The 14,205-nt window shown below is 42.0% G+C and overlaps 1 protein-coding gene across 26 annotated transcripts in view; it reads left to right on the top strand.

The window, feature by feature from the left end:
* Window positions 1-14,205, top strand: part of ptprda (protein tyrosine phosphatase receptor type Da) — a 158,188-nt gene that overhangs the window by 123,831 nt on the left and 20,152 nt on the right. For 7 of the 26 annotated variants that reach the window (XM_057344419.1, XM_057344411.1, XM_057344245.1 and 4 more), the window contains 7 exons: window positions 945-1,214; window positions 2,184-2,765; window positions 2,860-3,005; window positions 3,088-3,232; window positions 12,800-12,897; window positions 13,581-13,837; window positions 14,135-14,205. The exon at window positions 14,135-14,205 is cut by the window's right edge and continues 23 nt beyond it. In XM_057344419.1, coding sequence (XP_057200402.1) covers window positions 945-1,214; window positions 2,184-2,765; window positions 2,860-3,005; window positions 3,088-3,232; window positions 12,800-12,897; window positions 13,581-13,837; window positions 14,135-14,205 — 1,569 coding nt within the window. Of the gene's footprint in view, window positions 1-944; window positions 1,215-2,183; window positions 2,766-2,859; window positions 3,006-3,087; window positions 3,233-4,401; window positions 4,708-5,455; window positions 5,650-9,685; window positions 9,713-10,777; window positions 10,896-11,882; window positions 12,471-12,796; window positions 12,898-13,580; window positions 13,838-14,134 lie in introns of all 26 variants that reach the window. The other 19 variants (XM_057344303.1, XM_057344342.1, XM_057344280.1 and 16 more) reach the window with 8 other exon arrangements.

Below are 14,205 nucleotides of genomic sequence, written 5' to 3'. Positions count from 1 at the left end.
TTTACTGCTGTATATAGGTAAAGAACGCAGATCAAGCTTTTCAGTCTGGTCTCCATATGTGTTTGACTGTGGACTATTATGATAGTCGGACCACTAGTAACATTCTCACTGAGCATTGCTACAAACCACAATCAGCTTTGCAATGTCTTGTATTCCATGATTTGTCAATGGTGAAATGTGGTCATGTTTTTACTTGTGTATAAACACAGTATCTGTGCTTCGTGTTGTGTGGAAATTACACATGTACATAGAAAATGTGTGTGTTCAGAAAGTCGGGATTAAAACTAACCATCTTTCTCTCGCTCCCTCTCTCTCTCTCCCTCTCTCTCTCTCTCTCTCTCTCTCTCTCTCTCTCTCTCTCTCTCTCTCTCTCTCTCTCTCTCTCTCTCTCTCTCTCTCTCTCTCTCTCTCTATCTCTCTGTATCTCTATCTCTCTGAATCAAATTTTCTTCATCAAGAAATCACTTTTCTTCATTTGTCATTCGTTGTGTTGTCTGGCGGTCACACGTCCGTGTCTGCCGACACGTGTGTCCACTTTTTGAACGGCAGGCGCAGACGGTCACAGCCGTGTGGTATTGTTAGTGGAACGGCTGTGCATGTGATGTGACAATGTGATCCGCCACATTCCTTCACATCAACTGGAAGAGAACGCAGCATCACAGTTGTACAGTCAAGCAACTCCTGCATGCTATGGTCCTCCAGTTTCCTCGTGTCCTGCCGGCTCACCTGTGCATGACGTCCATGTCTGTGGAGACTCCGCTGTGGGAAACCCCACCCACTGTCTCACATCTAAACCAATGACAACAGCGTAACGTTGAAATCCACCAGATTTGTGTTTGCTGTCCCTTCGTCAGCTGTCGTTATTCTTTACCTGTTAAATGTCCCCTGCGTTCCGCGGCATTTTGTCCGTACGGGATATCACCGCTGCTTGTGTTCTCTTGCAGTGAGACGGGTTCCGCCCCGCTTCTCCATTCCTCCGACGGATAATGAGATCATGCCCGGGGGAAGTGTGAACATCACCTGCGTGGCGGTCGGCTCACCCATGCCCTATGTCAAATGGATGCTGGGCTCGGAGGATTTGACCCCTGAGGATGACATGCCCATCGGCCGAAACGTGCTGGAGCTCACCGACGTCCGGCAGTCAGCCAACTACACTTGTGTTGCCATGTCAACGCTGGGCGTTATAGAGGCGGTTGCACAAATCACGGTCAAAGGTGAGCGATACTTAACATTCCCATCAGTGCCGCTGCTCTTATGCTATCAGCGGGGTACTAAACATGATCTCAGACTTAAGAAAATATATCAAAACATGTCTTGTATTTACAGTTGTTCCGTGTGATTGTGTTATGTTGTCTTATCGAGTGAAATGAACTAATAATATATAACTAAGATCTGTAGATGTTTGATAGTTTGCGATTACCAAATGTTGCACAGATCAACCAAACCTTTTGTGTGCACTTACTACGTTATATGCTGTGGTAATGTTGAACACAAACCAGTTTGTTGTGTGTTTATGGAATCATCTTCACACTGTTGGGATTGGTTTCATACCACACACACACTGAAAGCTCTTGTCTGTGGCAGACATAATAAAATCACATTAGTCATAATATGCCCCAAGAGACAGCAGGCAAAGACTAAACATTATCTGTCCTATCGGCGAGCTCACCTAATGTGCTCTGAATTAAAGCAATAAATTACCGCCTGCAGACTATTGAAGACACAAAAGTCTGTCTTCCTCAGGGGGAAAGTGTTTTTCTGCTTATCGCCTTCTGAGCTCTTCTGCTGTACTACATTAACAGCAAACAGCACTGGAACATGGCTCTTCTGCTCATGTTTTGGCAGAGCAAGTCGACATTCTAACCTTCGGCTAGCATCCCAGGGGAGCAAGCACATGGTCCGTGAATGACTCCACTTAATAGAATAAAAACCTGCAGTCAAATCAATCCACAGCAGTTTGTTAGTCCTGTTCGCTGACAGCATGCAAATATTGACTTTCAACTTGTTTTGCATTTGAATAAATACATTAAAAAGAATTTCATTGAAGCGTGACTTCTTTTTTCTTAAACCTCTTCTGACTGCCATTGGTTGGACAAACATTACTGGTGAAATCAACCTACAAATGACTTCCAGTTGTTGTGTGTGTATTTTTCCTGACTTGAATTCTTTGATCGTTTGTCCAGCTTTACCGAAGCCACCGGGTGTTCCCCAGGTAACCGAGCGCACGGCAACAAGCATCACGCTCACGTGGGATTCTGGGAATCCCGAACCTGTTTCCTATTACATCATCCAGCACAAGACCAAACACTCGGAGGACTCTTATAAAGAAATCGATGGCGTCGCCACCACTCGATACAGCGTGGGTGGACTGAGCCCTTACTCCGACTACGAATTCAGAGTAGTGGCCGTGAACAACATCGGACGCGGTCCTCCCAGCGAAGCCATCGAGGCCAAAACGGCCGAGCAGGCGCCGAGCACGGCCCCGCGGCAAGTCCGAGGGCGGATGCTGAGCGCCACCACCGCCATCATCCACTGGGATGAACCCGAGGAGGCCAACGGACAGGTTACAGGCTACCGGGTTTACTACACAACCGATCCTGGCCTGCACGTCAACCAATGGGAGAAACAGATCGTTAGGACTTCCAACTTCCTCACCATTCCTGGTCTGACGCCCAATAAGACTTATTACATCAAAGTCCTGGCCTTCACCTCCGTAGGAGATGGACCTCTGTCCTCTGATTTACAGATCATTGCCAAAACTGGAGGTGGGTGTCATCGTTTTCGCTTCTCTCTCTCTCTCTCTCTCTCTCTCTGTCTGTCTAAAGGTTTGATGACGTTTTATTTGACTTGTTTTTATAGTTCCCTCTCAACCGACGGACTTCAAGGCTGAAGCAAAATCTGAGACCAGCATCCTGCTGTCGTGGAACCCCCCTACACAGAGCGGCCAGGACAATCAGGTCGTTGGATACGAGCTGCTCTATAAGAAAGGAGATGACAAAGAGGAGGTCTGAAGCATGTCACTCGTCCCCACACATACTCGCCGAGCCGCGGCAAAGATGTTAATATGACGGTTCTGTTGTGTTTCAGAAGCGCGTCAGCTTCGAACCCACCACCACCTACTTACTGAAGGATCTGAGACCCTTCACCACATACACCTTTCAGCTGGCTGCTCGCAGCAAACATGGTGTCGGTGCCTACACCAACGAGATCTCGGCTGAAACTCCTCAGACACGTAGGTCTTCTTCCTTTTCTCAAGATCCTTCAGCACTAGAATCCAGATCACGTTTAAATTCAGCTCAGTGCAGTTTGATAAATGGAGGCATTACAAGATGAATAGACTGCACATGCTGTTTCAATGAGAGACCATCTGTGAGAACTGTAGACCAGTGACAAGCTTGAATGTGGTGTCGTCTGTTTGCTAGATTCACAGTGCTGAATGATTCATCTGTTAAAGTTTGGTGTGTTTATGAGATTGTGCTGGATTTGAGAGAGTTCCTTGGTTTTTCCAAAAGTAAAGTGTAATGATATTCAGCTAGACTCGTGTTCTCAAAAGACCTCACATTTATTATTCATGTGTTAAAGTCATGTTTATGTATTGGGATGTTCTCCGGGTGTAGAACCCATGACCTCGTACTGCTGGTGTCGTGCTCGACCAGTTGAGTTAAAGCACTCGAATGCATAATAAATGCACTTTAGTCTCGGTGTGAGTAAATCTGAGGTCTTTTGAGAAGCGAACACAGGTAAGTACCTCTGAGGGCTGTTTTTGCATGTCTTGAGACATCAGTCATGATCTCTTGGAGCAGCCAGGCTTTTACCACAAACCAACAGGCCTCGGAAAGGTTGGTGAGCAACGCTTTTTCTGTTTTTACAGAGCTGACACATCAACCTTTAATATTTTGGATTGATGGTAACTGCTTGGAGGAATTCAGCAACCGTTCAGATATCAGAATTTGATGAACAAAAATGTGATTTGAATACTCAAATTGTACTCAAATGTTAGGACGTGTAGAAAAAATGACTTGTGTATAATTTCAAAGGTAGGTTTATATTCAGGGTTCGTTTACTACATCAGTCTCATCAGTTTGTGTTTTCACCTCCTTTATGAGACGTCGTGACATTTCTTTTTTTTAAAGCTTCTTTTAAATTTACTCTCATTTCATCTTTGATTTATAAATGAATGTCGTCCTGTGCTTCATCCTCATTTGATGTTATTTTTTGTTCCTTTTTTGTTTGTTTGTTTTTGTTTGTCCATCAACATCATCTTCACCTCGACCACAAAAAAAACAAAAAAATCCTCTGACCTTCAACCCCTGTGAACCTCAACCGGGATCCTACCCAAACGCTCCGATCCAAACCAATGGCTAATCCACTCCTCCCACAACCCACTGATCCTCCAATCAGAGCCCTCAGCTCCGCCTCAGGAAGTCAAGTGTACCAGTCCCAGTTCCACCAGCATTCTGGTAAGTTGGAAGCCGCCTCCGGTGGAGCTTCAGAACGGAGTCATCGTCAAATACAGCGTCCAGTACACCGCCACAGAAGGAGACGATACGTCCTTGCGTCACATCACAGATATACCGCCGCAAACCTCCCGCTATCTCTTGGAGAACTTGGAGAAATGGACAGAGTACCGCGTGACAGTGATCGCTCACACAGAAGCGGGTGAAAGCCCTGAGAGTTTACCTCATCTTATCCGTACGGAGGAGGACGGTATGTCTTACCCACACGACCCTTTACTAATGTCTTTACTCCTCAAATATTCCCTGACTTCTGTCCGATATCTCCCTGTCTCTCCCACACTAACTCTACTAATCCGGATGCACTCGGTCAGCATTTCAACCCCTTTGACATTTTTGGGGCTGAACAATTACATGGCAAATTCTTCTGATGACCTTAAACTTCTAACAATCCCAAATGTCGTCTTGTTTTTTTTGTCCCCCGTTTTCTTGTCGAGATAAAAAATGAAATAGCTTTTTTTAATGGAGTGAAACTCATTTCCATACACGAACAAAGACGGCTGAACGGACTGTGAATCTTCAAAAATGGGGCTTTTTTCTCCAACGTCCCATGAAAATGACATTTTTTTTTTGTGTGTGTGTTTTTTTCACTCTGTCATAGCCAAACTCCTTTCGAGTGCTTCAGATCTCTGAAACGCTCCGCTTGGCTTCTTTTTGCTTGTTTTTACCGGTTATATTTTTATTCCATATTTTGAATCCACTATTCCCATTTTTCAAAAAAATATATAAAAATGAGGTCAACTCACTGTGACCTGTTTTTGGGGATTGTTTTTGTTTTTTCTCTTTTTTTTTTTTTACTTGCCATTGTCGAGATATTAGTGTTATCAGCAGTATTCAGCCATTTCGTAGATTTTTGTCCACCTGACCATTCTGTTTGTGGGAGGTGCCCGTGGGCCTCTGTAAGCTTGACCGTTTTGTCTTCTATCCCATGATTCTCTCAGTGCCCAGCGGCCCTCCTCGTAAAGTCGAGGTGGAGGCTGTCAACTCCTCATCTGTTAAAGTGTTGTGGCGTTCGCCGGTGCCCAGCAGACAGCACGGACAGATCCGTGGGTATCAGGTGCACTATGTCAGGATGGTTAACGGTGAACCCGTCGGGCATCCTGTCATCAGAGACATCCTGATAGACGATGCTCAGGTAATGTTTCACCACTTGGTTCAGCCTGCCAGCCGTTTGGTTTAGTTTCAGAGTTTAGTAGCTCTGTTCCAAACCCATGTGTTCTGCCTGATGACACGTGTTGACACGTGGACACTGGTTTGAGCTTGTCATCATGAGGTTCAAACTGCTTATTGAATATAAGACCACACTAAAAACTAAGATCTCAATTACAATATAATTCCATCATGAAATCAGCAATATAACATATGTGAGACTGGAGAGAGAGTTCACATAAAACAATGACCACACTGCACAGATCATTAAAACTCTTCACATACACTCACTCTCTCTTTCTGTAGTCAGAATGATTTTTAAACAGTATAAAGTGTATACTGTATTGTATCCTGTACCCTTAAACCAAACCTTCACACAAACCTTTTCTGTGATTTAAATAAACATCAATTATTTTCCTTTATAAGCTGTTTTCATCAAGTTCCGGTATTACGATCTTAATGAGATATAAAGACACACACACAGATGTGACACATAAATGTCCCACACAGGCAGTTCAAATGAAAGCTAACCTGCTGCATATCACATTTATGTTTTATGACATATAGAATGTGTCTAACTGAAGTATCACGTACACACACATTACACACAGTATTTATGTGACTTCTCTTCTGCCGTATGTAAGCCAGAACACATCTATGAGAATTATTGTGACACTGGGTTTATCTTTGTCTTATAAAGGCTTTTAGTGTCATTATGTGAGAGATCATGTGTGTCATGTACAACAACTGCACATATTTGCCCGGTTTCACAGACAAGGCTTAAGGCTAGTCTCAGACTAAAATCAGTGCTCGAATTGAAGGGGGTCTGGGGGGATCCGGGATCCCCATAAGGCATTAGGGCCCCCATAAGAAGTAAAAAAATAGACTTGGGGGATCCCTCAGATATTTTTATTTGAGTAAAAATGATAGTGACAAATGTGATTAAATTCATGCAATGGATATGGTAAATTTCGTGAATTAGTTATTTACTATAATTTATATTAAGTTTGTTTACGGGCTAGTTGTCATGTCGCTTTAAATTTTAAACCACACGGAACACACACGCTGCAAAGTTTCGGGAATAATATCGGCATATAAATGCGGGATTCACTCTTGAAATAGCTATGATTGACATATTGATAGCCATACTGTAGTTAGTTCCTGAATAAAGCAGACTTTTGGACTGAAATGGTTGAATAGTCTGCTGACTGACAGACTAACTCATAACAGTTCCTTGCCGCTACCTGCTGGACGTAACTATGTAAATGCACTGAAATCGTTGAAAAATCCCCACAACACTAACACACAGAATGACAGCCGGTCTTGTCACAATTTATATTTTTAATATCTAATAAACTAGTTTCTTGGATTTAAACAAGTCTTTTGGAACAAACATTATTATCACAAAGTGTCAATCATCCAGTTGTTTTTTAGGGAAAATAGTAAATACTACATTGGTAAATAATGCTAGAACTATTCTGTTGGACGTACACTGCTGTTCAAAAGTCCTTTCTGTTCACCAAGCCTGCATTGATTTGATCCAAAATACAGTAAAACAAGCCTGTTCTTTTATGTAAGCCTGTTTTTAATAAATAGTATATAGTTTTGCATATTACGATCAAATATATTGTGTATAATTGTATATTGTGAGACTAAGCCCCACCTCCACCAAAAAAAGTTTTATGGTGGGGACCCCCCATAAGACTTGATTCAATTCGAGCACTGACTAAAATGAATGTTTGAGCTGGCTTAACTGAAAATAACTTTCCCTGTCATATCTTTAAATATGTCAGTGTCATTGTTTTGTCTCAAGATGCACACCAGTAATGTTTTTATCCAAGGCATTTTATTAAAATGGACTTAAATATCCTAATTTAACTAAGGCATAGTCCTGGCTCAAGTTAAGTCTTGTCTGTGAAACCGGGCCTAAATCACTTACTTGACTGAATTAAGTCAACATTTGGTTGAGATTTAAATGTATATTATCACAAAGATTCTGAAAAGACAAAAATCGTTCATTAAATCAAAACCCTGGGCTCATAAACCATTTATTTACTTCAACAAAATTTCAGTCATCTTTAAAATGTTGAATTAATCACTGAAATAATCATGATATCACAACATTGTCAGTATAACAGTGATGTGGATGTTCAAGAAGGAATGTTGATTAAATACTTTGTAGGTCAAATACTTATAGTTCTCATATTCTTATATTTCTTAGAAGTGTGTTGTTTACATCAAACTAACAGTTTTAGTAACAGTCATGACTCTTGAGTGTGGAGTTGCACTTGGTGTGTGTGTATAGCTGTGATGTGGTATAGAGTTGGACTATTTGTTGTCGGTGTATAAGACATCAGACAGCAGTGCAGTTCACTGGATTTGGAACAGAGTTGGAAACTATAGGGGGGTTTCCTGTACAGGGTTTAAGACTAGTCCTAGACTAAAATAAATGTTAGAGCTGTCTAAACTGAAGCAGCTTGCACTGACATATCATAAAATACATACGTGCCGTTGTTTGGTCTCAAAATGCACGCAAGTATATTTTTTTAAATGCATGATTGTAAAACCTGCCTAAATGTCCTAATTTAACTAAGGCCTAGCCCTGACTTCCGGGAAACCACCCCTAAGCAAAATACCAGTGAATGTATTCTTATGACATTTCATGTATTATTGTATATGTTCTTTAACTAAAGAAAGAGTGTTCAGTGTTTAAATATTCACAGACAAATCATTATTACACACAAACACTATAGAGCTGAAATCTGTTTAACTATACAGTATATATGAGCTCAAATTAGACACAACAGATCAACACATCCACACCTCAGCAGGCTGTGCAACACACTGTTTGAATCTCATTTTGCTTCTGTTTCTCTTCTGTTCTTCCTCTGTTACTTTCTGTTGTTTATCCTCTGTTACTTTCTGTTTCTCTTCTGTTCTTCCTCTGTTACTTTCTGTTGTTTATCCTCTGTTACTTTCTGTTTCTCTTCTGTTCTTCCTCTGTTACTTTCTGTTGTTTATCCTCTGTTACTTTCTGTTTCTCTTCTGTTCTTCCTCTGTTACTTTCTGTTGTTTATCCTCTGTTACTTTCTGTTTCTCTTCTGTTCTTCCTCTGTTACTTTCTGTTGTTTATCCTCTGTTACTTTCTGTTTCTCTTCTGTTCTTCCTCTGTTACTTTCTGTTGTTTATCCTCTGTTACTTTCTGTTTCTCTTCTGTTCTTCCTCTGTTACTTTCTGTTGTTTATCCTCTGTTACTTTCTGTTTCTCTTCTGTTCTTCCTCTGTTACTTTCTGTTGTTTATCCTCTGTTACTTTCTGTTTCTCTTCTGTTCTTCCTCTGTTACTTTCTGTTGTTTATCCTCTGTTACTTTCTGTTTCTCTTCTGTTCTTCCTCTGTTACTTTCTGTTGTTTATCCTCTGTTACTTTCTGTTTCTCTTCTGTTCTTCCTCTGTTACTTTCTGTTGTTTATCCTCTGTTACTTTCTGTTTCTCTTCTGTTCTTCCTCTGTTACTTTCTGTTGTTTATCCTCTGTTACTTTCTGTTTCTCTTCTGTTCTTCCTCTGTTACTTTCTGTTGTTTATCCTCTGTTACTTTCTGTTTCTCTTCTGTTCTTCCTCTGTTACTTTCTGTTTCTCTTCTGTTCTTCCTCTGTTACTTTCTGTTTCTCTTCTGTTATTTCTCTGTTACGTTTCTTTTTCTCCTCTGTTACTTTCTGTTTCTCCTCCGTTACTTTCTCTTTCTCTTCTGTTTCTTTTCTGTTATTCCTCTGTTACTTTTCTGTTTCTCCTGTGTTTCCCTTCTGTTCTTGCTTTGTTACTTTTCTGTTTCTCTTCTGTTACTCTTTTGTTCTTCCCCTGTTATTTTTTCTGTTCTTTCTCTGTTACTTATCTGTTTCTCTTCTGTTCTCCCTTTGTTTCTCTTCTGCTCTTCCTCTCTTTCTCTTTTGTTTCTCCTCTGTTCCTTTCCTTTTTCTCGTATTTTTCTTCTTTGTTTCTCTTGATGGCGGCTGGACTCTGCATCAGTGGGAATATGATGATTCGGCTGAACATGTAAGTCTTTGAATTCATTTTGGCACCTATGCACATGCTATTTAATTCACTGCATGCTGCATCATTTACACACATGAATATAAACATGTATCCTTCACTTGCCTATAGATGTTTAATGTTGCTTCAGATGGTTTTGTTGTTGCCAGAAGAGAAAAAGAAAGAGCATAGACTCTTGTTTTCAGAGTTTCAATTATCTTGAAAAAACTGGCAATATAAGAAGTTTAACCCTTGTGTGGTGTTCATATTTTTGTAACTCAGCTCGTGTTGGTGGGTCTAGTGGACCCGCTGCAGTTTTGGGTTATTAATTCAACACAATCAAACGCTTTATGTTAAAATTATTAAAAGATGTTTACTTCATCCCAATTGAAAGCAATCTAAACAGCATATATGGTTAATATTTGCCCTGTGCCTTTGTTGTATCACATTTATGAATTGAAGTGCACCACGTTTTTTTGTGGGAACAGCAGAGGCAGAAACAGAAAACTCACACTTACACACACTCTCTCTCTCACACACTCACGCACACAGAAACACACACAAACATACTAAATGGAGGCCCAGACATGAAGAGAACACAATGAAGGTACACACAACCTACAGTTTTCACAGTTTTATAAGCCCTGGGTCCAGTGGACCCGAACATCCTGTATGTAATATAAATGTGTAGGGGGGTGTACAGTGTGCGGTCCTTGAACATTTGTCCTGATATATGTTCTTCACAGAAAATAAGACAAGGCCAATTAGTTTGAATTTGAAAAAAATATGAATTGTATCATTTTTCTTTTGATAAAAAATTAAAACGGGTCTCACAGACCCAAACACCATACAAGGGTTAATAGTACCTCCCAGAGGTTTGTGTACATTAATATGCATCTTTTGAATGTGTTAATTATAAAAAAAGTCTGCCCAGCATTCTCTGTAAAATGATATACATCTGGTTCAGAAAAGTTCATAAAAAGGCATTTGGTGTCAAAAGTGTTCTATTTATTCGTGCAGTACATTTATTCAGTTCTATTTTGATTCCTCGCCATTTTAAAAGCAATTGCGCTTTTGTCTGTTTTCCAGGAGTTATTTCTCACAGACCTTTACGCTGAGAGCACATATTCAGTGACCGTCGCCGCTTACACGACCAAAGGAGACGGAGCACGCAGCAAACCCAAGCTGGTCACCACCACCGGAGCCGGTAGGTTGAGTCATTTGTCCCTCGGTGTGGTCTGGAAGAGACGCAGGACTGTTAGCCCGCGGCCATTAACAGTGAATGCCTGTAATTGCCCTCGAGGTGATGACGCCGATTGTAATTCCACTCACCTACGGCTCTGACTTTAAATGCTCGCAGGGGTTAAGATTATAATGGAGAAATCTGTCGGGAAAATAGCAAAAGAGAATTTCTTTGTTCAGAAGAAAGGAATCTGGATGATCACTGAATGGCTTTATAAGTACAGGAGCTCTAATAGCGCTGTTATTCTGCTCTCTGAAGAGCCTTTTATTTCACTCTCATTCTTCAGTGTACGCCTGTGAAAAGGCACACGGTATCGCTGTTGATTTCTGTTTGACATTACATCATTATATCCTGTCAACCGTGTCAAAGCGTTTGGGACTGGAAAATTAAGAAATAGATCAACATTTGGAGAATCTGTTACAGTATGTTAGATCAGTGCTTCAGCTGCTTTCATTCAGATTTGACATTACACACCATACCCAACTGTGTTCAATCTGGTCACCGCGATCCACATTAAAAACTGTTCAAATCTAATCGCTTAACTTTGGTGAAAATAAGTCCATTACCAACTCAAATGACACATATTCATTAGTTTGTTTAATCGTTTCCCTTAATAGGTTTAAGGTTGGACAGTAAATCAAAATAAAGCTGAAATCGCAACACAGCTCATGCCATTGTTTTAAAAAAATACATAAATCATGTGCTTTGTGCACATAAGTAAAGTCATTTCATTGTTTTTTATTGTTATTTATATGTGTGTTATTATATTGTAATGAGAACCTTAAACATCTTCAGTTTTTACGCAGTACCACATGATATTGACGATAGAAATGAATTACTATTGTGCCATACAATAAAAAATGGCTTCATGATTTAACTTCAGATTTGTGTTTTTGACGTCATTGGCACCACATTTACCGCCGCGTGTTTTTCCTGTCTCTTTGTTTTCAGTTCCTGAAAAGCCTCGTCTCATGGTCAGTCCAACAAACATGGGCACAGCTCTGCTGCAGTGGCACCCTCCTCCCAACACTCACGGCCCTCTGCAAGGTTATCGCCTCCGATTCGGCCGCAAGGACGTGGAGCCCCTGACCGTCATCGAGTTCTCCGAGCGTGAGAACCACTACACCACCAAAGAAATCCACAAGGGGGCGTCCTACACCTTCCGCCTCTCTGCCCGCAACAAGGTGGGGTTCGGAGAGGAGACGGTGAAAGAGATCACCACGCCCGAGGACACGCCCTCCGGCTACCCGCAAGGCATTGTAGCTGAAAGTAGTACGACCACTACCATTCAGGTCAGCTGGCAGCCTGTGGTACTAGCCGAGCGTAACGGAGTCATCGTTAAATACGCCCTTCAGTACAAAGACATCAACAGTCCGCGCAGTCCTTCCGAACTGTTCATCACTGCCCCCGAGTCCACCGTCGTCCTGGACGGCCTTAAAGCAGACACCACGTACGATATTAAAATGTGTGCCTTCACCAGTAAGGGCGCCGGCCCTTACAGTCCTAGCGTCCAGTTCAGAACGCAACCCGTCAACCAAGGTAGGAGGCTCGCGACACCCCTTCGCCCCCGTTCGCCCTCTCCTACAAGCAAACGTCATCTCTGAGACAGAGCATGGTGTTTCTCAGGAGGAAATTGGAAGTTAGCGAATGTCAAATTAGCCACTAGTGTAGCTAGCTTTGAGTGTTTGAATTAGCGTCCTCAAGGAAGTTTAGCATCGGGAGTCAATGGTAAGGTGAAAGGTAAGGAGCAAGCTCTGGGATAGCCCTGTAAAGTCGAGGGGTAGAAGGGTCTCAGGTAAGACCGTGCTTGACTAGAAACCGTTCTGTCGCTGTTGCCTAATTCATCTGCCCCACCTTTCTTTTAGCAGTGTTTGCAAAAAATTTTCACGTGAAAGCTGCCATGAAGACCTCCGTGCTGCTGACGTGGGAGATCCCCGACAACTACAATCCTGCTCAACCGTTTACAGTAAGAGTTTGAAATCAAATGCAGCATTCTCTTGTGATGTTTGTTGATTTGTAGCCTTTACGCTTGAATTGTGATGTGCTCCGCAACATTTGCTGTCTACTGTCTTCATAGGCAGATGCATCCTAAGGCCTAAATGTGCAGTGACCTCCTAATGGCCTACATTGGCAGCTACTCTTTGAGTGTGATCTGAAAAAGCAGCACACTGAAGACTCGACTAACTACCCTACTGAGAAATAATCAGCCTCAGCTGGTTTTAACTGGCCAAGCTGGAAACCTGCTGGTCTTAGCTGATTTAAGTTGGTCCACAAAGTCTGACAAAGCTGGTGTTTATCAGGTTTTAGCTGGTGGGTTCTAGCCTGTCCAGATAAAAACAGCTTGACTGACAAAAAACCTGTCTAAAACCAGCCTGCTTAACCTAAAAATACACAATAGACACAAACAATGAGTTCATTTGTATTCAGATTGAAAATGTTGCGACACTTCTCAGTACTGAGTGAATTCTGTGGGTATTTATAAGCAGTAATTCATTCATTTGTTTGGCCATCTTGACTGTGTCACGCTGATGCATTCTGGGATTTCCTGTCCTGTGATGATTAAACACTACTGTAGAAATGATCCTAAAAGACTCTACTCTTTCACATGAGACGTGTCCTCAGGTTTGAGGTTTGGGTGTTTTCTTCTAGATCTTGTATGATAATGGACAAAGCGTGGAGGTGGACGGGAAGCTGACGCAGAAGCTCATCACAAACCTTCAGCCAGAAACTCAGTATTCCTTCCTGCTCACTAACCGTGGTAACAGCGCTGGAGGTCTACAGCACCGCGTCTCCACCATGACAGCACCTGACATACTGCGTACCAAACCCTACCTGATCGGCAAGACGGCTACAGACGGCACGGTCACGGTCGAGCTGCCCACTGTACAGACCACAGAGAAAGTCAGGTAAGAGCCAGATTCTTCTAACACAAGCCAAAAACAACGACCTACCATCATCTCCTTCAGAGAGGGTTCACGCAACACCAACAAAAGCCTTCAAGTGAAAGTCAGGCAGGGAAGTTTGTGTGTTGGCAGGTTATTGATGTGTTTACTGAGGAACTCTCTTCTCCGTCAAACGTGCCGTTAATCCAGTGTCATCCCCGTGGATTGGAAATTCCAGATTGATTCGCTCTAATCTTGATGGATGCCCTACTGCTGTCAATAGAACCTTAACCGTCTCTCTCTCTCTCTCGCTGTCTGTAGGGGATATTACATTGTGGTGGTCCCTCTGAAGAAACAGAGACCTGGAAAGTTTATTAAACTCTGGGACAATC

Source organism: Triplophysa rosa, linkage group LG1, assembly GCF_024868665.1.
Source record: "Triplophysa rosa linkage group LG1, Trosa_1v2, whole genome shotgun sequence".
In the NCBI taxonomy this organism is placed as follows: domain Eukaryota; kingdom Metazoa; phylum Chordata; class Actinopteri; order Cypriniformes; family Nemacheilidae; genus Triplophysa; species Triplophysa rosa.
This window is presented reverse-complemented; position numbering and strand designations above follow the sequence as displayed.